At 50.1% G+C, this 23223-nt stretch overlaps 1 protein-coding gene across 1 annotated transcript in view; it reads right to left on the minus strand.

The window, feature by feature from the left end:
* Positions 1 to 20429, minus strand: part of Itga9 (integrin subunit alpha 9) — a 299993-nt gene extending 279564 nt beyond the window's left edge. Inside the window, exons 1-3 of the mRNA XM_050141583.1 lie at positions 19799 to 20429; positions 1538 to 1665; positions 28 to 134 (exon numbers count right to left, since the gene is read on the minus strand). Of these exons, the coding sequence (XP_049997540.1) occupies positions 28 to 134; positions 1538 to 1665; positions 19799 to 20358 (795 nt within the window). The 5' untranslated portion in view covers positions 20359 to 20429. The remainder of the gene's footprint in view (positions 1 to 27; positions 135 to 1537; positions 1666 to 19798) is intronic.
* Between the last annotated feature and the right edge of the window lie 2794 nt (positions 20430 to 23223).

Below are 23223 nucleotides of genomic sequence, written 5' to 3' on the forward strand. Positions count from 1 at the left end.
AAGTCACCCTCTCCCCAGAGGTCTTACCAGAACACGGCCATCTGCTCTGGGCTGCCGGGCCAGGCTCACCCCCATCCACTCTTCATTTCGGTCTCCCCTGCAGGTCTTCCCACAGGGCTCATCTCGTTTTTTCCCTGGTGGGAAGAGAGGCCAGAGGTGAGTTGAGAATGGCGCGGCTGGCTGCTTTTCCTAGAGTGGTCCTGCGGGCTCAAGGTTTTGTAACTTAAATGTCAACTCCATAGAAACTTGTGACCAAATGCTGTTGTTTAATTCAGTCCACTCTTCTTCCATAGCAGAGATCTCCGTGAAGAAAAGGGTGTCTCATGGATGTCTGAGAGGTCACTGTACCACACATTTCACACAGCAGATCACACATGGACAAGACTCCTCTTCTGATAAGAAAATCAGGACATTTCTTTGATTTTTTTTTTGTGCTCTGTAATGGATGTTTACAATTTTTCATGTGTGTGTGCGCACATGTTGGAAATGTGTGTTTATGTTTGTGCGTGTATATATGTATTGAGGGTGTGCATTTGTGTGTGTGTGTGTTGACATTGAGGGTTTGCATTCATGTGTGTGTTTAAATGTATGCCTACGTGCATACATGTTGGGGGTGTGTATTCATGTGTTTGTGTGTGTGCACACATTGGAGGTGTGCAATCATGTAGGTTTACATGTCTGTCTATGTGCATACATGTTAAGGGTATTCACTAAAGTGTGTGTTCATGCATGTCGAGTCCAGAAGTTGATGCCAGGGGTCTTTGTCAATTGCCCGCCACTTAATTCTTTGAGGCTGAGTCTCTCACTGAGCTTGGAGCTCACAGTTACATTGACTGGCCATTGATCCCAAAGGATTCTCACCTCCACCTCCTCAACACTGGGGTTGCAGGAACACACAACCACATCAGAACCACTTGCTTTCATAGCAAAGACTGACCAACTGGGTCACCCCCACAGTCCTCTGTCTGTAAAACACGATGGTGAAAAGGTCTCGCTGAGAGAGGGCACCCGGGAAAGTGAGGCCTGGGTGAGCCACCTGCCTCTTCACTGATCTCAGTCTCCTCAAGGCAATGCTTGTGCAAGCCATTCCCTGTGTAGGCAGCTGGAGCAGAACCAGTCCATCTGGTCTACCCGTGACATTGCTGCTGCTCTGCCTGCAGACTTCACTTCCTGGACCTCCCCAGCTACCTACTGACTGGTCACCTTCCATACACAGAAAGGTCCCAAGGAGGCCTCTTCTAACCGCCCATAGAGAGCTGGTCCTAACACACACCTTTCCTCTGGACTTCTCTTGTTTATTTTCATGTCTGATCAAGCTACTGGTTACAAGGCCAAGAATGACAGGTTCCTTATTTGCTTTATTCATTGGCATATCCCAGTGCCTAATAACTAACAGGGGCTCGAATACATCTGTAAGACAAGGAAGCAAAGAGGGAGAGGGGGCAGGTAAGTGAAGGATGAGGTCATCCTAAGTACAAACAGAACAAAGGACGAAGGTGTCAACCCCATTTCTATGCTGATAATGATGTCCACTCACCTCGAGCCATGTCCAGTTCAGTGCATCTCCGGTCAGGATTGGTGTGGACACGGCACTTAAACACTGCTCCAGGGGACTTTACTGAAGGGCTGTACTTGGAATCTGCTTTTGGTGCACCCACAAGGACCCTGCACATCAAAAAGAAAAGGCACGCTATCACAACCAGTGCTGAGGAAAAAGAGGTGGGCGAGCAATCTGAGTACACGTCAGGAAGTTATACTAATTTACTGTGCATGCACACACGTATACACACACGCACGCGCGCGCGCACACACACACACACACACACATGCTACTTAAGTAAAGACACCAACTTAAAAAAAAACACAAACCGGTAGAAAAATGAGATTTTGGTGTTTGGGCTAGTTTTATGTAAACTTGACACAAACTGGGGTCATCAGAGAGGAAGGCTCCTCAGTTGAGAAAATGCCTCCATACGATTGGGCTGTAGGCAAGTCTATAGGGTATTTTATTAATTGGTGATTGATGTAAGGGTTCAGCCTTTTGTGGGTGGTCCCCCTGGGCTGGCGGTTCTGGGTTTTATAAGAAAGCAGGCTGAGCAAGCCATGGGGGACAAGTCAGTAAGCAGCACTCTTCCATGACTCTGAATCAGCTTCTGTCTGAGTAGCAGAGGGTAGGGAAGGGTAGCATAGGGCAGGGTAGACTAGGGTAGCATAGGGCAGGGTAGGCTAGGGTAGCATAGGGCAGGGTAGACTAGGGTAGCATAGGGCAGGGTAGGCTAGGGTAGCATAGGGCAGGGTAGGCTAGGGTAGCATAGGGCAGGGTAGGCTAGGGTAGGGGAATCAGTCTGACCCTGCTTTGTGTAAAATCCAAAGAGGGATGTGACATTAAGTTCACTTCAAGGTGTTACAAAAATATGTCTACCCTAGCGTTTAAGTGTGTGCGTGCATTTGTGTGTTTATATGTGTGTAAGCCAGAGGTCACTCCTGGTTGCCATTCTTTGGGTTCTATCCATCTTGTCTAGAAGCAGGCTCTCTTACTGGCCTGGCACTCACAAATCCATGAGTCCCAAGGTCACACCTGTCTCTACCTGCCCAGTGTGGGAATTCTAAGCAGGAATCACCACAGCTGGATTGAACTCGGGTCCTCATGCTTACACAGCAAGCTCCTTGCTACCTGGGCCATCTCTCCAGCTCTAGAGTGTTAAGCATAATTTCAGGAAAGTAGCAGCCCAAAGTTCTACAACACAGAAGACTAAATAACAGCAACTGGGCACAATGTGTGCTGAGCAGTGAGCCACTTGGAGGAGGCATTATCTGAGACACCAGACAAGATCTAATTGCTGCTCAAAGAGCCTCAGAGCCCAGGCTCCTGCTCAACGAGGACTTGAGCTGCCCTTGTCTCTACAGTCGGGAAACAGGAGAGAGCTGAGCATCCCAGGAAATTATATACAGCAGCCCTTTGGATAGACTACTATCAGGCTTCTCTGCTAAGTAGAGGCTTGTAGCCTCCCGAGGGTAAAGAAGGCTGGCCCTGGATCCCCTTGCTCTGTTCCAGGAACCACCAGAGCCACCCTCTTCTTGGGGCCTCATTCTTTCATCCAGTCCCCTTCCCACCACTCAGACCTCGTGATGACTGGCACCTTCCCTACCGATGCTCTAGTGAGGCAGAGATGGGCAAACAAGGCTGCCTGCCACATGGTGCTGCTGATGTCAGAAACCCTCCGCAGGCTTCAGCAAAGGCTCACGGACATTTTCATTAATTTGGCTCAGAGGCCTGATTTCAGGCACCACAGGAAGCCATGAAGATTCTGTCTTAATTCCCACCCCAGAACCTGGTGGAGTCCCGAGGACCCCAGCAACACCCCCATCCCTGTAAGGAAGTATGTCTTCCCAGATTAACCCTGGGAGGTGCACATCTGCTTTTGGAAGGCTATCTTGCTGAGTGTGGAGGAGCTAAACCTCCAACAATGAGGGCCCCTGCCCCAGCAGCCCTGCCATGTGCCCCTGCGGGATCTTGACTGGGACAGCTCACACTCCTCCGCCCCTCCATAAGCCTCAAACGTGGTATTCCCTGGCCAGAAACCCTCTATCTGTGAGGACCAAGGGAGTCCTTTCCCAAGCAAGCCAGACTCACTGCCTGGCTCAGCCATGCAAGAGAGGCTTGCTCAGTCCTTGGATGCTCTAATTCAAATCCATAATGACACTCGGAATTAAACCCGAGAAGAAAGCCACACTGAGGGGGTAGTTCCTCCACCCCACCCCTTCCCTCTGGGCTGCGCTTGAGCCACTGGAGTGAGAAGTTGAAAAGTCTTCCTTAGACGGCCAGTTGTTTTCACAGGTGAAAAGAATTATCAGATCGACAACTGAAAACGGCTGAAGCATACGCAGTCGGCCAGGTCAAGCCCTTGGGGCTAGGGAGGATAGAAATAAAACCCTAGTGCAGGGTCCAAAGCCTCCCACAGACTCGAGTTTCCCATCGGCCAGGCAAACAACTGCCATTCATAACCCATTTTACAATAGGGCCCCGGATTCTCACATAGAAGTAGAGAGCCTGCCCAAGGCCCTGGGTTCCAACTCCAGCAGCACACCAAAAATAAAGAAGTCACCACTGCATCCAGCTGCCTTCTAGACATGTATGCTTACACACACAAATTAGTTCAGTTCTTGCCTCTCATCAAAGAAACTTTTGCTTATCCTAGACACAAAGACCCATGACCAGGCAGAGTGCAAAGAGCAAGTGACATCTTTACCACACCCCTGCTCCCCAGGGACCAGGGACACCAATGGAGGGAGCTGTTAAGATTTTAAGAGCAAGGTTGAGGGGCCGATGGGAGAAAGTATCTTTTGGAAACAACGGGACCACTGCACCCCACCTGTGACTGCCTGCACATGACCTGTGTGAGATCAAGCCAGTCAGGATTCCAGCACAGACTGGGGAGAAGCTCCTAGTTGAGAAGCTATTGCCCAGGGATGACTCCTGAGGAGCAGAGATGGAGAAACAGCTTTCTTCAAGGATGTGAACCCCTGAGCATTAAGAAGAGCTGGATGCAATGGGTTATAATTTTTAAGGAAGAAAATGGGCTGGGCAGTGTGGCACATGCTTTTAATTCAAGCTCTGTGGAGACAAAGGTGATTGGATCTCTGTGAGTTCAAAGCCAGTCTTGTCTACATAGTGAATTTCTAGACAGTAAGAGCTGTGTAGAGATATCCTGCCTCAAACGCAATCAACTAATTTAATAAAAAAAATTTAAAAAGAAGAAAAGGGAATGAAGTTGAAGGAGAGGGGACATGGGAAGGAGAGGACCAGGAGAAGTAGGGACTGTGGGGTGAGGAGTGGGTGTGATCTAATGTTATGAAGAAGTATTCTTGGGGGGGAAAAAAGGAGGAGGAGAAGGGCAAGGGGAAGGAGGAGGAGGGGAAGGGGAAGAGGAAGGGGAAGGGGAAGAGGAAGGAGAAGGAGAAGGAGAAGGAGAAGGAGAAGAAGAAGAAGAAGAAGAAGAAGAAGAAGAAGAAGAAGAAGAAGAAGAAGAAGAAGAAGAAGAATTCTTGATGAATGAGCAACTCTGAAGCCACAGTAAAAGAGAAATCCATCGCCCACGAGAGTCAGAAAAGTGGCTACAGGAAGCAGCGGGCTATGGGTCCACCATGTCCCAAACGTTATCACCACAATCCTAGAACTGCCATCTGGCACCACCGCTTCCAGACCATTCCTAGGTTAGCCAGGCAGGAAGAAGCCTAGAGAGCAGAATTCTCAGGTACTTGCTTCTTCCATCCTAAAGTTAAGACTTGAGACGAAACATTTGCCAGAACCTAAAGCAGAGAAGGAACCTGATGGATTCAAATGCTTTTCCAAGCCCAGAGTGCTTGGTGGTTCTAGCCACATCTGCTGATTCAAAACCTGCTAGCATCCCTCTGGTTCATACTTCAACAGGCCCAACAAGAAAGGTTTCCCCAGACCCTGTGACGTGAGCTAAAGAGACACTTGTGTATACACACGTGCCTGACACACACAGGGTGGGATATAAATGCCTCTGTGTTTACCGAACATTGTGGCTTCCTTGGCAGCCCAGGGCTGGCTCTTTACCTAGGCCATAGTCCAGCAAGACGGCTGCAGCAGGCCAGCCCCGGAGTGTGGCCTGTCTGAAGCTCAGCTGGCTGCTGGCCAAGCTGATTCTCAGAGACAGATTACACGTGCTCAGAGTTCAGGATACGCTGACAGGATGCTACCCGCTTTTTCTTTCTTTGTCCTCTGGGCTACAAAGTCATCTTCCAAACTACTTCAGACATCCTCACATCTCCACTGGTCCCCTAGAGAAGACCATATCTTTTCTCTGTATAGGTACCCTATTGAAGGACCTAGGCGTCTCCAGCCACAGCCTCCATTAAACAGACATCAAGCCGTGTCCCTCCTCTGCTTGCTCCTTCAAATGTGGTCCTATGGGAGCACCTATGGGAGCTGCCGACATTATCCCCATTTCACAGATAGAGAAGCAGCTGACCAGGGCTGCCCCTGACACTTGTCCCAGACCCTAACTGCTTGCTTATCATGTGTTCCCATGGCAGCGTGTCACCCAAGCCTCCTCCTGCTCGGACCATGTGAGCCAGGAAGGAGGAAAGGAAGCCAGCAGGTGCCCAATGCCCCTCTGCTGCCAGCTACTCATGTGTGTGACTATGCCCAAGGAAGTCCAAGGGAGGCTTTGTGGGCACTCTGAGGTTAGAACTTGGCTCTGAAGCTTGCCACTTCAAGATTGGGATATGGTACATAGAAAAAAAAAGCCTTTCTATTCCACAGGCTCACAGGACAGAAGAGGTAAAACTTCGGCCACCGACTTGGTTTTCTAAAACAGTGACATTGCCAGCATGCTGCTAACCAAAGGTCCACCTCCCTAGTAATTAGCTCATAAACCTCTTTGGAAACATACACCCATATATTTATCTACCAGCAACAGCTAGGATTACATGAGTCTGGTTCCTGATGAAGGCAAATCCAGCCAGGCAGTTTCTTGCCTGTGTTCCACTCTGTGAGGCTGGGTTACACTGAGCCAGACAGTGGTGGGCTCTGAGCCCAGCGTCCATGTCCAGGGCCACTCTTTCTCCAGCCCCTTCACTGTTCCCTCATAGGCAGTCACATGCTCCCCAACATAGCTATGAGGCCCAATACAAAAATCACAAACTTACTTAAAATAGGTTGAGATTTGTGTGTGTGCACATGCACTTGAGTGTGTGTGCCTGCGGAAACCGGAGGTTAACTTTGGGTGTCTGCCTTAATTGTTCTCCATCTCTTACTGACCTGAAGCTCAACAATTTGTCAAGACTGGCTGGCTAGTATGCCCCCAGGATCCACACCCCCATCCCCACCCCCGTGCTGGGGTTACAGGTACAGACGCCAGGACTACCTTTTCATGAGGCTGCTGGGGTCTGAACATAGGGCCTCATGCTTACACTGTGAGCTCTTTAGCTCACTGAGCCATCTCCACAACACCACTTACAAGACTGGAGTGCGTGTGTGTGAAGTCGGTTGTGCCATTTTAAGTGTGTGTGTACTTTGCAGATGACAATGTCACACCACAGTGTCTAAAGGATGGACACACTTGAGCATCAGCTTCAGTGTCTCCCACATCTCTAGCAGATGTGCGTTCTCAGCTCTCCTCTGCCAGGTCAGACTGGCTGCAAAGGCTCCATTGCAGCCCCACCTTCCTCTGAACTCTCCTCTCACATCTGCAGGTCAGTTCCTTGGAGAGAGCAGGTAGCAGGAACTAGGTAGAGACACAACTGCTTCCTGGAGAAGGCCAGTGTCTCAAGGCTCCCCCCCCTTCCTTTCTTCCTCCCTTCTTCCCTCCCCAGCACCCACACCGCAGGGCAAAACTACAGCCAATTCGATGACACGGAACCAAGGAACGGGGATTACAAACTTCCCACCCATCAGGTTTGTTTTCATGCATATGATTCCAAACCAAAGCTGCCCCAGGGACCCGTGTTCCAGCAGCAGGAATGGAGCTGAATCCGTGTATCTAATTCAGAGAACCCCAGGAAGCACTGCCTGTCCCTCACCAGACACAAGACGGCTAAGCAGAGTGGAGAATTGTGAGCCCTCCGACCACATGACAGGCTTCGTCCGAGAGGGAGAAAGCAAGAGGCCGGTGCTTATACCTGGAGCGGGGACCAGAATGCCCCAGGCAGTTCCTCTTTCATTTCAGCGGTTCAGGAAGTCAAGCTCCAGGTGGCTAAGCAGTGGGCTTGCTAGGCACATTAAACTAACAGTACTACATGGGTTGTCTGTGAGTCCATGGTGGTGGTGTGTGTGTGTGTGTGTGTGCAGGAAAGCATGCACATGTGTGTGTGCATGGTGATGGATATGTTTGTGAGCTGGTAAGTATCCACATGTGTGTGCACAATGATATGCCTGTGTTCACAAGTGGTGTGTGTACATGGTGGTGTGTCTGTGCATGGAGTTAAGCATACATATGTGTGTGTTCATTTTTGTAAGCATGCACATGTGTGAGTAGCATGTATATATCTTCCTCTATTGCTCTCCATCTTATTTTTTGAGACAAGCTCCCTCACTGAACCAAGAGATCAGTGCTTTATCTAGAATGACCAATAAGTCACAGCAATCCTCGTGTCTCTGGCTCCTCAACCCTGGGATTCCAGGCACATGCCACATTGGCCTGCTTTTTATATGAGTGTTAGGAATCAAATCCAGGTTGTCATGACTGTATAGCAAGTACTTTATGGGTTGAATCATCTCACAAACCCCTCCGCTTTTGGAGAGAGAGTCTTTTGTGCATCAGCCTGGTCTTGAACTTACTATTGAGCCAAGGATGACCTTGAACTCCTGATCCTCGTGCCCCTGTCCTCTGAATGGTGAGAATACAGGTGTGCACTGCCAAGTGTGGGTCGATGCAGTGCTGAATTCAATACATGTGGCACAAGCACTCTACCACCTGAGCCTCATCCCTAGCTTTCTGTCTGCATCTAAGCATTGTGCCCAGTACAAGATTTACAGGCTGTATCCTCCCTCCATCAAACTGCACGACCTGCAGTGTGTTTACTGAACACTCTGAGACTCAGTTTCCTCTGCTATCAAATGGGGAGGAGTGAAAATATACCCACAAAGGATTCATGTGAGGCTTGACTAAGAGAATGTTCTAAGGCACCCAGCACAGTGCCCGGGACAAAGTAGCTACTCAAAGAAGCGCTTCGATACCAAGCAGGAGTGGGCAAACACTGACATCTCACTTGTCCCAGCTCCAACTCCTGGCAGCACCCCAGGATCTCCCGGGTCCTTAGAACTCAACTCTATTTTTTGCTACGCTAGGCAGGCACTTATTCAGGCTTTCCGCTGACATCACAGAAACCCAGAGATGGTGAGGGTGATTTCACCACTAGTCCCATTAGGGAATCAGCCACTGTCTTCCACCCTTCCTGTACCCTGTCCCGTTCAATGGAATCCTCCCTCCAGCTCCTCGCACTGAGAGGCGATCTCTGCTTCCTCCTCTCTGAAACTTGCATTAGCCAATAGAATTTGAAAGAAGATGAAGGGGTAACTCCTGGGCTCGAGTGTGCTTCTACTGGCTCTCCTGGCACCCTGCTCAGTCCCTTGTGCCCAGCCCAGGCTAGCCTGCTAGACAACAAAAGACATGGAGAGCAGAGATGAGCCTCCCAGTGGAAGCCAGTCCTGTACCACTGGCCAACCACCCCCCACAGAGATTGACTACTGAGTCCTGAGAGAGCCAGACTCAGGATAGAACCCTTGCTGATCCCAGCCTAACCTGATAGTCATGGAATCCTGAGATTCAGAATGAAGGTTTGTGACACCCATTGAGTTTTAGGGTCATTGGAAAGAACAGTTTATATTTTTAAGGGAATTGGGCTTTAATAACTGACACTCGTCTATTTGCTGCTGAGTCTGTTCCAGTCATTCTGACCGGCTGCCGAGAAGGATCTCAACGGCTCTGCTTGCTTCTTCCTCTGTTTTCCTTCCTCCAGAGGACTCTCCTCCACAGCCAGGACCACAGACCTGTGACTGAGGGCTCTGACCTGTAAGAGGCATAGTTGTTGTTGGAAAGACCTGAATGGTTTGCCTAAAGTCCATTGTGATTGACTTGGCAAGATTTAGAGTCACCATGGAAACACACCTCTGGCTGTGTCTATGAAGATATTTCCAGAAAGGGTTAACTAAGGACGGGAAAACCCATCTTAAATGTGATCGGGACCAAGACAGACTAAGGTAAAGACTAAAATTCAAGGCGAACTGAAGGCTGGTATTCATCTGCTTCCCTACCGTGGACACAACGTGACTGGCCACTTGGAGCTCCTCTGGACATGCCTTCCCCACCATGATGGACGGTACACCTTTAAACTATGAACTAAAACTAAGACACCCTCCTTGTCAGGAACTTGGTTACAGTAACTAGAAATATAACCACTGCACTGTCCCAGGAGCTGGCCAGTTTCCTCCAGCCACATGACCTTGGACAGGTGCCCTCACCTTCTCTTTTCTTAGCTCTAGAATAAAGACATTTCAGGGCTCACTTCCAGCACAGGGATATGATGGACCCCAAAGGGAAACAGCAGATGTCAAAGTGTTTAGGGACCCTACACCACAGGGTGGGTGGATTGGAGTCTTTCGTTTGTAAGGCCAAAGATTCACAGAAATGCTCCTGAACGAGGTATTGGGCATCTCTTTCCTCCTTGGGAACTTACTCCCTTGAACAAGGGCTTGATTTGGGTAAAGGGAAAGTGGGCAGTATGCTGATCCACAAAAGAGTTGGATTAGTATTAACTTAGACTGACCTGAATTCAAATGACAACCCTACCCATGTACTTGCTGGATAACTTTGGAGAGGTGATGTGGGATGTTCTGAATGAATAAAGCTATTTCAGCCAATGGCTTAGCAGAGTAAAGCCAGGTGGGAAATCAGAACAGAGATATATAGAGAGTAGGTGGGGTGAGAGAGATGCCATGTAGCCACCAAAGGAGAAAGACGCTCATGGGAACCATTGGAACCTTGCCAGTAGGCCACAACCTCTTGGTGATGCACAGATTAATAGAGATGGGTTAATTTAAGATATAAGAGCTAGCTAAAAATATGCATAAGCTAATAGGCCAAGCAGAGTTTTAATTAATACAGTTTCTGTGTGATTATTTCAGTTTTGGGTGGCTGGGAAATGAACGAAAAGCCTCTGACTACAGACAGGTGAATTAACCCCTCTTGTAGCCTCCTCTGCATCAGGCTAACAAAGCACATGGTGCCTTGGGCACACGGAAGTAGCCATCAAAGGATGGTAAAAAACTGAACTGTAGCTTGGAGGTAACGAAGGAAAGAAGAGGCACAAAGAGAGAAGAAGAGAGCGTTCTAGTCCATCTGAGGGGAGGAGAGTGTGGAGTGGCATGGGTCATGCTGGGATGAAGGAGACACAAAGAGAATCAGGTAGAGGAGGACTCGTGACCAAGGGCTGTGGTCCCCTCACAGCTGAGAATATCAAGTTCACATTGGAGTCCAAAGGAAACTGCCTGGCAGGGATGAGGATATTCTAAGTGATGTTTGTGCCCTACACTTCGGTTAATGGGTTCTTAAAACAATGGACCCCCCCAGAAACTGGAATTCCCCCAGGAATCTCATGCTGGGAGAAGAAAAAAAACCGCTGAAGTATGATCCAGCCAGAGTGGGAAATTTTCACTCGGAAAGAGATTCCACGGTGTTGACAACTTGGGGACCCATCTTCCTGGAGTCCCAAAACAATGATAGGTAGGAAGATACCTCGCCTGGGACTGCCTAGACAAACATAACTCTGTCCTCTGTTTAAATCGTTACCTCACTTGAAGAGGGGACAGCACTTGATCCCTCCCCGCCTCCCCGATGTGGTCACATTGAAGAAATGTTGTTCTGCTTTTCACTACCCCTTTGGCTGTTTTAATGGCTAATGGAGAATGGGTGGCTGAGCCCAGCTTGGGGCACGGACTGTGACCACATGTCTGGTAACAGCACCGCAAGCTTAGGCCTCTGGGGGATCAACGTCAGAGTCTCTGCATCCTCCTGTTGTTTTCCTGCGTTCATTTTCTTCTCCAAGAAAAATGGAGCAAGGCTTTCACATCCCGGTGTCTATAAGATGGTAAAAATACAAGATTCTCAACCCTTAGAATTACAGGCATATGGAATGGTTGGGTATATGCTCATGTGTATACATGTATGTGTTCAGAGGTGTGTAAAGGTCAGATGACAAACTTGGATTCGTTCATTTCTCAGGCACTGTGCACCTTCATTTGAGATGGTTTTTCTCACTGGCCTGGAACCCACCATGACAATCGCATGGCACCGGATCCCATGTTTTACGGGACTCAGATCCTCATGCATGTGTGGCAGTGTGCCGACTGAGCTACTCAGGCCCACGGTTAATCTTAATTGGAATGGGACATGCCTAGATTAGCAAAGCATGCTCTGGGGGTGTTTGTGATGATATTCCCAGAGATGGCTACATCTCGAGAGCTCTGACTTGGTGGATGGGTGTGTCCCTTCACACCTTCAGGGCATCATTGGAGTGGAAGGGCGGGAGCCAGGGTCTCATTGGATGACTCGGGTCCCTCTCTGAACGGTGTGTCTTTGGAGACCATATCACGCTCTGGTACCTCTGTGCTTCCTGCTGTACTTCCTTCCACTGTGAGGGGAAGAACGTTCCTCTGCGCTGCTTGCCTGCCCGGCTTCCACTCCCGCTGGTGAATGTCTATCCTGCTCCTGGCATCCTCCTCCACGGACGTCAGAGCCCAACTTCTGCAGCCTTACTCGGTGAAGGGGAAGACTTGTGTCTGACTCTAAGAGAAACTTCTGGGTCATCAGCTTGAATCTGGGCCTCATGAGGTATCTCACTTCTCGGACTAAACAGCTAACAAGTCTAGGCTTTTCTCCACGCAGACAGCCATTGTTGGGCTGCTCACTGTAGTGGCATTTCATGTGTATTTGAATAGATAAAGCTTGCCTGAAGATCAAAAAAGAAAAGCAGCCACACTGGCCAGTCTTACAGACCAGGCAGCAATGACACACATCTTTAATTCCAGTAGACACAGTGGCACACACCTTTAAACCCAGTAGCCACACTAGATTGCTTATAGAAACCAGGCGATAGTGGTGCACGCCCTTAATTCCAGAACTAGAGAGGATTATAAAACGGGAGAGACAGCTTTTAGTCTCAGTCTCCTGAGATTCCTGGAGGCAGGATTGCCATTTCTAACTGAGGTCAAGGTATTATTAATCATGCTTCAACCCACCCTACTGTGCAATCCAGGGAAGCAGATCACCCCTACATAATATTTTAAGAAGTACCTCAGCCACACACCCCCATCACCATAAAGCTCTCCCCATGTGCATTGGTCAAGTAATCATGGACCCAGTTAACTCTTGGAAACCGTGAGCCAAAGAAATCTTTTCTCCCTCTTGTGTTTTCTGTCAGGAGTCTTATCAAATAGATGAATTAAAACATGACCAATAACAACTTACTTCCAATACTTGTGTGGGGCCTGGGGTGGGAGCCCAACCGAGCTCCTGTACCCGTGCAGGTTCTGCCTGCCCCCAGCTCTGTAGGACATCCAGAACTCTAGGACCCACAATTCATAGGTCTTTGATTAAGGGTCCTGCTGTCACACTAAGTCTTTCTGGCATTAAGATGAGTGTTCACATAGCCTGTTTCCTTGTTACCACATCAGCATCCATTCTGGGTCCTCCAGTTCCCACCAGTGAATAAGAAAGCTCCCATCTGGAGGGCAAATGGCTGCCCCCAAGGCTGACGATACATGCAGGAAGATGAGTTGTTGCCCCGGACACAGGGCCACGAAAAAAGCACAAAACTTCTTCCCTCCATCTGCTCTCACCCCTGACGCCTTGCAGGCTACCCAGGAGCCGCATTTCCCACCTGTTGCTGTAGCCATTGTTGCTAAACTCACACACAACACAAGTTCCTTTGTCTCTCCAGAAGAGCAGAGCTTGGGGACCAAGTGAGCCCCTTCCGACTCTCAGTTTCCCCCTCACTCAGTTTCGCTCTCACTCCCTACGACCTCTTCTGGCACAAATGGAGGCAGGGAATAAAACAGTTTGTTTGACCTTGGTTGTCAGCCAAATCCACTTGCTTAAAAAGATCTACAGGGCTGGAGAGATGGCTCAGCGGTTAAGAGCGTTGCCTGCTCTTCCAAAGGTCCCCAGTTCAAGTCCCAGCAACCACATGGTGGCTCACAACCATCTGTAGTGAGGTCTGGTGCCCTCTTCTGGCCTTCAGGCATATGCACAGACAGAATATTGTATACATAATAAATAAATAAATATTAAAAAAAAATATCTACAGTTCCTAGACCTCAGTGGTTCAAAGTTAGGGAGTGCTCTGTGCTTTCAATGTCCCTCTCCTGAGCCCTCTGACATCAGAAAGAGACCCCGAGAGCCAGCTGGTGGCAAAATAATGTGGACCCTGCTTCCAGGTCATCTCCAAAGCCCATTGCCATGTCTAAGTCTCCGGGGCTGTCTGCAGTGGAGGGAGACTCGGCTAATTGGGCTGGGGAGCGGACTCAGTTGGCAGGGTTTGCCTTCCAACCCTGACGACCTGACTTCAGTCCTCAGAACCCACACTACAAAGCCAGGTGTGGTGACATATGCTTCTTTATAATCATGACTTTGGGATTCCTGGAGCTGGCCAGCTGGCCAATCTAGCCTCCTCGGCACACAAAAAGCAAAGGGGGCTGAGTCTGAAGAATGGCAGCTCAGGCTGTCCTCTGGGCTCATACATGCTGACACATGCGCATGGGCACACACAAACATATACACACTTAACCAAATTCAGTTATCCCGTGAATACGGCTGGCCTGACAGCCTTCCCCAGCAACACTCTCTGGAGGAATTCTTTTTGTTTTTGAAAGTTACAGTCAACTCCGTTGGAGGTAAACGATCTCTGAGAACACTGTTCCTGCTTTAAATAAACACGAACACAGAGCTTTCCACACGTTATCAGAACAGACTCGTCACAGGGGACAGGAGCTGGCGGGGGACAGCCCTTCACGCTCTCACACTCAGTCTGTCTTCTGGCCCTGGAAGGTTCTCCCTTGGGCAAGAAGGTGATTCAGCACCAGCTGGGGAAACAGCACCCTGCCTGCTCTCAGAGCCTTCAGGGAAACCTTCTGGTTCCCCTTAGAATGGAGACAGCATGCGTGTGCTTTTCGCACCCCCCCTCCCCCCCCAGGAGATTGAGGAAACACATTCTGCAAGACCAGAGAGGTCTGGTCTGAGTACAGCTATACAGAGAGGCCTCTGAGGAAGTGGCTGAATGCCGTCCCTTGGGAGCTCAAAGCTGAGCAGAGGGGTTCACTGAGCTGACATTGGTTAGGGAGCTTGTGAGACGGCAGGGCTTGTATGACTTCTGATGTTTCCTCACAGAGATTGACAAGGCCAGATGGGGTTGGGGAGCAGAGCCCCAAATCCCAAGGCCCTCTTTCCAAATCCTTCACCTCCTTAGGAATCTCCCCCTCCTCCCTCTGAGTAAACATCCCACGTCTGCCTCCCCTCATCTGGAGCCTGTGGTGCAGCTGATAACTTTGCATGAGGCACAAGGAGAGAGCCCCAGAACAGTGGTAAAGTTTCCATTAGCACAAAACAGGCGACATCAGCGTTCTGCAGATGAAAAGATAGCTCACCTCCTTCCACGCTCCGCAAGGTTTCCACGTAAGCACCTTGTGGAGGTTTTAATAGTTAAACGTGCTAAGGATCGACTCTTTGTCGTTCCTTGGGTCTCCTTTGTTTCTTGCCTTGCTCTTTAGTCAGGAGGGCCTTGTGGGCGTGATGAGCTTTTCCCTATTTGGGCTGTCCCAGACATGCCACTAGCCATGTTGCCACTCATGTGGGCGTGATGAGCTTTTCCCTATTTGGGCTGTCCCAGACATGCCACTAGCTAGCCATGTTGCCACTCATGCATGACTATGAGACTGAATTCTTAATTTTGTTTTAGTCCATTTGTATCTACGTCACAGTACCGCCGGCAGGTGTCAACAGCACCGGGCAGCCCGTCAGAACTTTGGGTTCTCAGCTCTAAATGCAAATGGAACCTTGGATCTGCTCTGACTCCTTTCTCAGTGATGCTCGGGCCAGACTGCCACTTCCAAATGCTCGTTCAGTGACTGAACACAGCAGTCTTGCTGTCCCAGGAGAAGCAGGAAGCGTGTCGTCGGAGAGGAAGCCAGCGCACCCAACCACTTTGGACTCTAGAGCATGGGGCAGGGATGGGAGGGGGGACCAGGCTCCATTTATTTTTATCACAGAGTGTTACAGTTGTCGGCTGTGCAGCTGAGGAACACTGCTAGGGAGGGGGACAGAAATTGGCTTTGTCTATGTTCCCTGGCACCTACTTCTGTTGTTCAAAGGGTGCCAGAAGAAGCAGGGTTGGCAAGGGTGGGGACGAGAGAGTTCTGAGTGTGCAGACGCTTTCTGGGTGTCATCAGAGAAAGAAGAACACTCAGCCACTTTCATGTCTGCATCAAAACTGATACAAATGTCATCGGATTTGTATGGTCCATCCGCCACGGGGACAGCTCTTGCCATCCAAGGTATGGTGACAAAGGTCTGTCACATAAGTGCCTTGAACAAAGCTGAGTTTGGCTGTGTCCTGGGTAGGGTAGAATATGATGACAGGGACCAGACTCCACACAGGGGTTCTGAAAGGCAAGGTCACCCCTGTTCTCTCCACAGGCATTTACCTCCCCCAAGAAGAAGCAAATTGGGTTCATAAAGAACTCAGTTACAGACCCAAGAGCTGACAGTTCCCTGTGGGGGTTCTTCATAAACTCTGCGGGCACACACCCAACTGCGGGCCTTGTAAAGCAGGCTGCAGATTAGCTGGGCAGTGGTGGCACATGCCTTTAATCCCAGCACTCAGGAGGCAGAGGTAGGCAGATCTCTGTGAGTTCGAGGCCAGCCTGGTCTACAAGAGCTAGTTCCAGGACAGCCAGGGTTGTTATACAGAGAAACCCTGTCTAAAAAAACTGAACCAAACGAAACAAAACAAAACAAAACCAGGCTACAGATCTGGCTTGGACCCAGCTGGTCATTATTAGAGGCGGTAAACCTTTCTGGAGTTAGATCTGTGGGAAATTTTAGGGATCTACTCTTGAAGAGGCAGCCAGTCCCTTCCTCCTCTATGTTCGCCCCTGCATCTACAACCCCCAGGGTGCACCCAGCCACCACAGAGCTCAAAGCAGCAGGGCCAACAGCCGTGAATATGAGTCAAAGTCCACACTGTGAGCCAAGAGGAACCGTTTCTCTGTGTAAGATTACTATCTCAGGCGTCTGCAACAGTAACAGCCATTGACTAGCACAGCCTGGACCCCTTGGCTAGATCTACCACCTGGTGTCTGGGCTCTCCCTGTCCTTTCTAGCGTGTTCCCTGCCCTGTGTACAACACATCCTTTCACCTGGGAAACAGGGAGCTCAACAGCATGAAACAAATGTCTCGAATCACTAAGGACTAAGAAGATAAAGAATGATCCACACCCAGATTCACTTAACATCAGTTATCTTTTCTGTAGCTTTGGAGCCTGTCCTGGAACTCGCTCTGTAGACCAGGGTGACCTTGAACTCACAGAGATGCACTTGCCTCTGCCTCCCAAGTGCTGGGATTAAAGGCGTACGCCACCGCCACCCCACTAGTTATCTTTTCCTGTGCAGATTTCAGTGTCTTCTCTGGTAGAAACCCCTCACCTTCTGACTGTGAACTTTCTAAGTTACTCTGTGTGATTCTCTCTACTCTCCCATTGCACCAGACTAAATAGCTACCAAACTCCAGGACCTGAATGTCCCGGGAGTTTCCCGTTTCATGAGAACTTTTTTGATACAATACAGAATACTGTACAACTGTCATGCTTGCTGACCCAGGAATTCTGATTCCAGGAATCAATTGGGAGGAAATAATTAAGAATGTCCACAGTATGTCACTGTGAGAATGCTTATACATGCTATTACAATTTTAAACAACTGGGAATGACCTGATGGGTCTAAAGGACAACAGGCTCAGGGGTTATCCAATACTGAGAGACTTAGAATCAGTCGCCAACTCAATCAACCAACCCCAGAGTTGAGAGGGCAAAGGTTTGGGGTAGATGCATATTCACAAGACTGGACTCCTACGAATTTACAGTGACCAGCTTTAAGATTATTCTAAAAGTATAGGAATAAAAGTAAACACGGGGCTGCCAGCGGGGCTGGTGTAAGTCTCTGTCTGAAGTTCCATTAACCTTAACAGATCTAGTTCTAGAAAAAAGTAGGAGAGAGGAAATGGGAAGTATCTCCTGCTTCCAAGTCCACATGCCTCCGAGCAGGGAGCAGCGTCAGAAAACACCATACTTGAGGGCCAAGATAAAAATGTTGGGGAGAAGGCGAGGAAAGAAGAAAAACGCAGGGAGAAAAGGTGTTGAGAAGCACCGAGAGAAGAAGGTAAGAAAAGACTAAAAATAGGGCATTGTGCTGCATTGTAGAGGGCAAACAGCTTCAAAGAGATTTTTATAGTAAAATTCAGGGGGCCGCTGAAAATGGGGAGATCAGCGCTCCAGTGCAGGGAGTGGCTGGGCAGGAGGGGACATGTCTGAGCTCAGCAGGCCAGCTGCTTGTCCCCACAGAGACGCCTGACCCTCTCCTGACAAGCAAGGTCAAGCCCCAGGATTGCCACCTACAACGCAGACTGGGCGCTCAGCATCGCGTCAACCACCTTTCCCCTGAGATCTATTCACAGACTCTTTCAAAATCAAAGCAAGACCAACACCTTGTCTCTGGGGGATCTCCTCCTATCTGGTTGTTCCAGCTGGAGAGGCTGTGAGCCTGGTCCCTCTCCCTGGAACCCTAGGATCGTTGCAGGGCACAGTCGTCCAGTCCAAACTCGCAGTTTCCACACAAGCTCTGGTTCCCATTGCTTTCCTTAGCAGCCCCCCTACCCAGAACAACCCTTCTATTTGTGACAGTTCCTTCCATATGCTTAATGCTAATGCCACACTTTGTGGGGCTCTGGGTTGAATTTTACAAACCGTTCCTACCCAGCCGTAATCTGTACCAAACCCAGAGCCCACAGTGGACCTGGAGTCTGCCGAACATAGGACAATGTTGGCAAAGGAAGGGTTTGGCAGATGCAGGAAGCAGGGGAGGCTGGTCACTAGAATGAATGTCAGGAAGGGATGTAGGTGAGAGCCACACACACGGACTTTAAAAACTGCTTCTCTTGGAGGCCGCTCTCCTAAGGTCACGGTTGTTAATAAGGACAGTCCCAAAGTTTCCTTTCCCCAGGGTTCTGGAAGACCCCCATCCACAAGCCCTCATTTCCTTCAGCAGTGTCCAGCTCTGAGTAGTTTCCCGATGTATTGCATGCCCAGAGCACACGCGCTACTAACCTCCCAGCATGCTGCCTCTAAGGATGCTCGCTCACACTGGATAACACCATCAACTAAAACTAGCTGTCACCTGGGCCCACAGCAACACGTCATCTAAAACGAGGTTGGGAGCTACCGACAACTGGACTCTCGCTGCAAAGAAAAGGTGGGCGTGGTGCGGCTGCTTTATTCCAAGGAAGTGGGCTAGGCGGGTACCCATCTCCTAAGCACTCCTGCTGTAGGGTCAGTTGACTTCGCTAATGATGCTTAATAAAGGAGAGACTTACTCTTTTTTGAAGGCCCACCCATCTCGTCTTGTCAGCAACTGAACCCCTGATCCAAACAAAACTTCATCCTCTTAAATCCTGTCGCCAGATTGGGGTGGCACGTGGAAGATGAGCTCCATGCTAACCACCAGCTGCACAGCCCCCTTGGGGGGCTTCCCTGCCTTCCTTCCCTGCATCCCAGATTCTTTTGGGACTTTGTGGCCCCCCCGTACCTGGCCTGAAGATCCCCGCGTTCCCCAAGACCCATTCCAAACTCTGTTTCCTGCGCATGCAGTTGCTCTAGAAGGACACGGAGTGATCCCCAAGAGCAGTCCGGCCTCCTGGGGGCCCTTCGGGGAGGGGGGTATCCGGGGCGGCTGGCCAGCCTCCGGCGGCCCCTCGAGAACATACAGCCCAAGTAACTTTGCTGAGGCGAGAGCGAAGCCGCGCCTGATAGCCCCGGGAGAGCAGGGACCCAAGGGACCCCCCCACCCCCTGCCCGGTCTCCTGAAGCAGGCCAGGATGTCAGCGTGGCCGCCAGACATTTAAATCGGCCCCACGGGAGGCGGCGTGGAAGAAGCCGGAAAGGCGGCTGCCGCCTTGCGGGACTGCGGGGTGGCCGCCGGGGTCGAGGAGCCGCGGAGACACTCACCAGCGCGTGTTGTCGTGGAAGTGCTCCAGCACCGCGTAGCCGAAGAAGGAACCCGCCGGGCCCTGGAAGCGCACCGGGCGCTGCGCGTCGAGGTTGTAGGCGCCGGCCGGGACCCCCGCGGCCACCAGCGCCAGCAGCAGCGCTCGGAGCCCCCCGGCGCCCGTCCACGCCGCAGCCGGGCCGCCCATCCCCAGCCAGCCGCCGCCCTGCGTCCTGCCCCACAGTCGGGGCTCCCGGGACACGCTGTTGCCCGGGGCGGGAGCCGTGCGCTCCGAGTCGGAGCCCGGGACGCGGTGATGCGCTGCGCTGCGAGCCGGAGTGAGGCCGGGGGTGGCCGCCAGCGGGCCGCGTCCTCTTGATCCCGGTGGAGAGGTCTGAGGGCTCGGAAGGAGCGGGTCCCGGGCCCGGGCGGCGCTGGACTGAGGAGAGGCGCGCCCGCGGGGTGGGCGGCCCGGGAGGCCCGGGCGGGACAGGCCCGCAGCGCCCCCTGCTGGACGTGGCGCCACGAACACCGGCTGGATCTGGTACTGGACCAGGCGCTGGACCCCAGTGAACTCCATCCTCTCCAATATCCCTGATTCTGTCGGGGGCCAGCTCTCTCCTTTTGCTTTACCCTTGAGCCTCACACTAAGACCCAAAGTCACCCGAGTGAAGGATGGGGGAATAGTCTGGTCCTGCCCATCTGGAAGCTCTTTTTTCAGAGGCAAACACTCAAGATGTTAGTAAGAATCCATCCTGTGAAAGGGAAGAAAGACAGTTCTGTCCTTCCATACTCCCTGACCTGGTCAGTGCTTTCCAACTTGTCAGACACGCAACGTTGCAGCCAGATCTTGCAACAAATTATATACACGTTCAACAAGCCCGGCCACCCCAGCCCACGCCCTGACAAGCTTTTTATCTTTGACTCTATGAAGTTGACTAGTCCCAGTTTAATGTTATTCCTGAACTGACCCTTCGCTCAGGTAAAATCTGACCCTGCTCCTCCCACTTCTCCCCCTTCCCCCGCCAAAGTCTCGCTCATACTAATCGCATGCTTGCTCGGTCCTTTTTTTTTTTTCTAATTAGGTTTGCCCTTATAACAACCAGTACAAGATCCTGGGGGCGGTGGGGGGGGGGATTTGGAATTATCTAATCAGTCGAGTTGAAACACAGAGATCTTTACAGGTGAAGAGCTTCTCCTGGCTGTCATCAGAAGAGCCATGATAAAGGAAGCAGGGCCACTGGAGGGGTTCACGGGCCAAAGAATTCAGGCAGCTTCAAAAAAACCAGAGACGGTGAAATGTAGTGATATTTCATTTTTATTTTAATAAATAAAGCTTGCCTGAAGATTAGAGGGTACAACAGTCCCACTAATCAACCTTACAGACCAGGCAGCGGTCACACACACCTTTAATCCCAGTAGCCACACTAGTTTGATATAGAAACCCGGCAGTAGTGGTGTACACCGTTAATCCCAGCCCTAGAGAAGGAGGAAAATACAGGAGGAGACAGCTCTCAGACACAGTCTCATTCCGAGATTCCTGGAGGCAGGATCGCCATTTCAGACTGAGGTAGAGGTAAGAGCCGGTGGCTGGCTATTTCGCTTTTCTGACCTTGAGGTTGAACCTCAATATCTGTCTCAGCGTTTTTATTACTGCTACAGTGAAGCATCTTCTCCCCTACTGCTTCTGGGAACGCGGCCCAGGGATGCCTTGGCGCCCCGCAGCCCCCTGACCCGCAGGATTGTTAGACAATAAACACGATAAACACAGTTGTCCTAGGCCGCTGGATTGAGATCATTTGCATAGCTCTAATGTGATTCTGCTATCTCAGGGCTACCGCTACTGTAATAAACACCACGACCAAACACAACTCAGGACAGGAAAGGGTCTATCCCAGCTTAAGGTTAGTCCATCGAAAGGCATGACGCCAAGGCAATAGTTGAGGGAGAACACATGGGGGAACTATGTGACGGGCTTCCTGGCTGGCTTGTTTTATCCATGCTTAGCTAGCTGTACATATGACTTAAGGTCACCTGTTCAGGAAATGGCACCGCTCACAGTCTGAGCCCTCACACATCAGTTAACAACCATCCCCACAGTCACGTCCATACAAACCTGGTGGAGACAATCCTTCAACGGAAATCTCCTCAGATGAATTCAGGTTGTTTCAGGTTAGCAGTTAATGCTCACTAGTACAGTAACTTAAGTTCTGTGCAAAAGTGTGTGTGTGTGTGTGGTGTGCACGTCTTAAGGAAAGACCCACAGATTTTACCAAATTTTTAAGAGGTAAGGTAGCCTTTAAAAAGGTTAGGAACTGGGAGCTGGAGAAATGGCTTAGAGATTAAAAGCACTTCCTCCTCTTGCAAGGGACCTGGCTTCAATTCTCCACACCTACAGATTGGCTCACAAACAGCTCCAGCCCCAGGAGATCCAACGCCCTCTTCTGGCCTTCGCAGGCACTGAATGTAAGTCATGCACATCCATGCAGGCAAACAGTCATACACATAAAAATAAATGAATCTTTAAAAGAGGTTAGGACCCGTTTTCTAAAACACACTGATTACAATCTCTATAAACTAAACCTAAAAGTGATACTGGTAAAAACACCTGACTATATACATCAGAATCCAGGGCAGCACACACACACACACAAAAAAAAATAGGTTTGGGGCTAAAGAGTTTGGCTCAACCATTCAGAGCATTTGCTGCTCTTGCAGAGGACCCAGGTTTGCTTTCAAGACCCCCACAGTGTCTCATAGCCTTCTGTAACACCTGTTCCTGGGAATCACAAAAATCAAATAAATAGAACATCCCCATTGTCTCAGTGTGTGGGTACACCCCTCGTGGTCCTGAGTTCCTTGCTCGTGCTCTCTCTCCTTCTGCTCCTGATTTGGACCTTGAGATTTCAGTCCGGTGCTCCAATAAGGGTCTCTGTCTCCTTTCATCGCCTGATGAAGGTTAATAATCAGGAGGAAGCCTATATGTTTTTCTTTGGGTTCTCCTTCTTATTTAGCTTCTCTAAGAACCCGAATTATAGGCTCAATGTCCTTTATTTATGGTTAGAAACCAAATATGAGTGAGTACATCCCGTGTTCCTCTTTTTGGGTCTGGCTTACCTCACTCAGGATAGTGTTTTCTATTTCCGTCCATTTGTGTGCAAAATTCAAGAAGTCATTGTTTTTTACTGCTGAGTAGTACTCTAATATGTAAAAAACATGGGATAAAACCAGACTCGCTGAACATAGCGGACAATGAGGACTACTGAGAACTCAAGAACAATGGCAATGGGTTTTTGATCCTACTGCATGTACTGGCTTTGTGGGAGCCTGGGCAGTTTGGATGCTCATCTTACTAGACCTGGATGGAGGTGGGTGGTCCTTGGACTTCCCACAGGGCAGGGAACCCTGATTGATCTTCGGGCTGACAAGGGAGGGGGACTTTATT

Source organism: Alexandromys fortis, unplaced genomic scaffold (genome assembly GCF_014885135.2).
Source record: "Alexandromys fortis isolate MF-2015 unplaced genomic scaffold, M_Fortis_MF-2015_v1.1 scaffold_44, whole genome shotgun sequence".
Classification (NCBI taxonomy): Eukaryota; Metazoa; Chordata; class Mammalia; order Rodentia; family Cricetidae; genus Alexandromys; species Alexandromys fortis.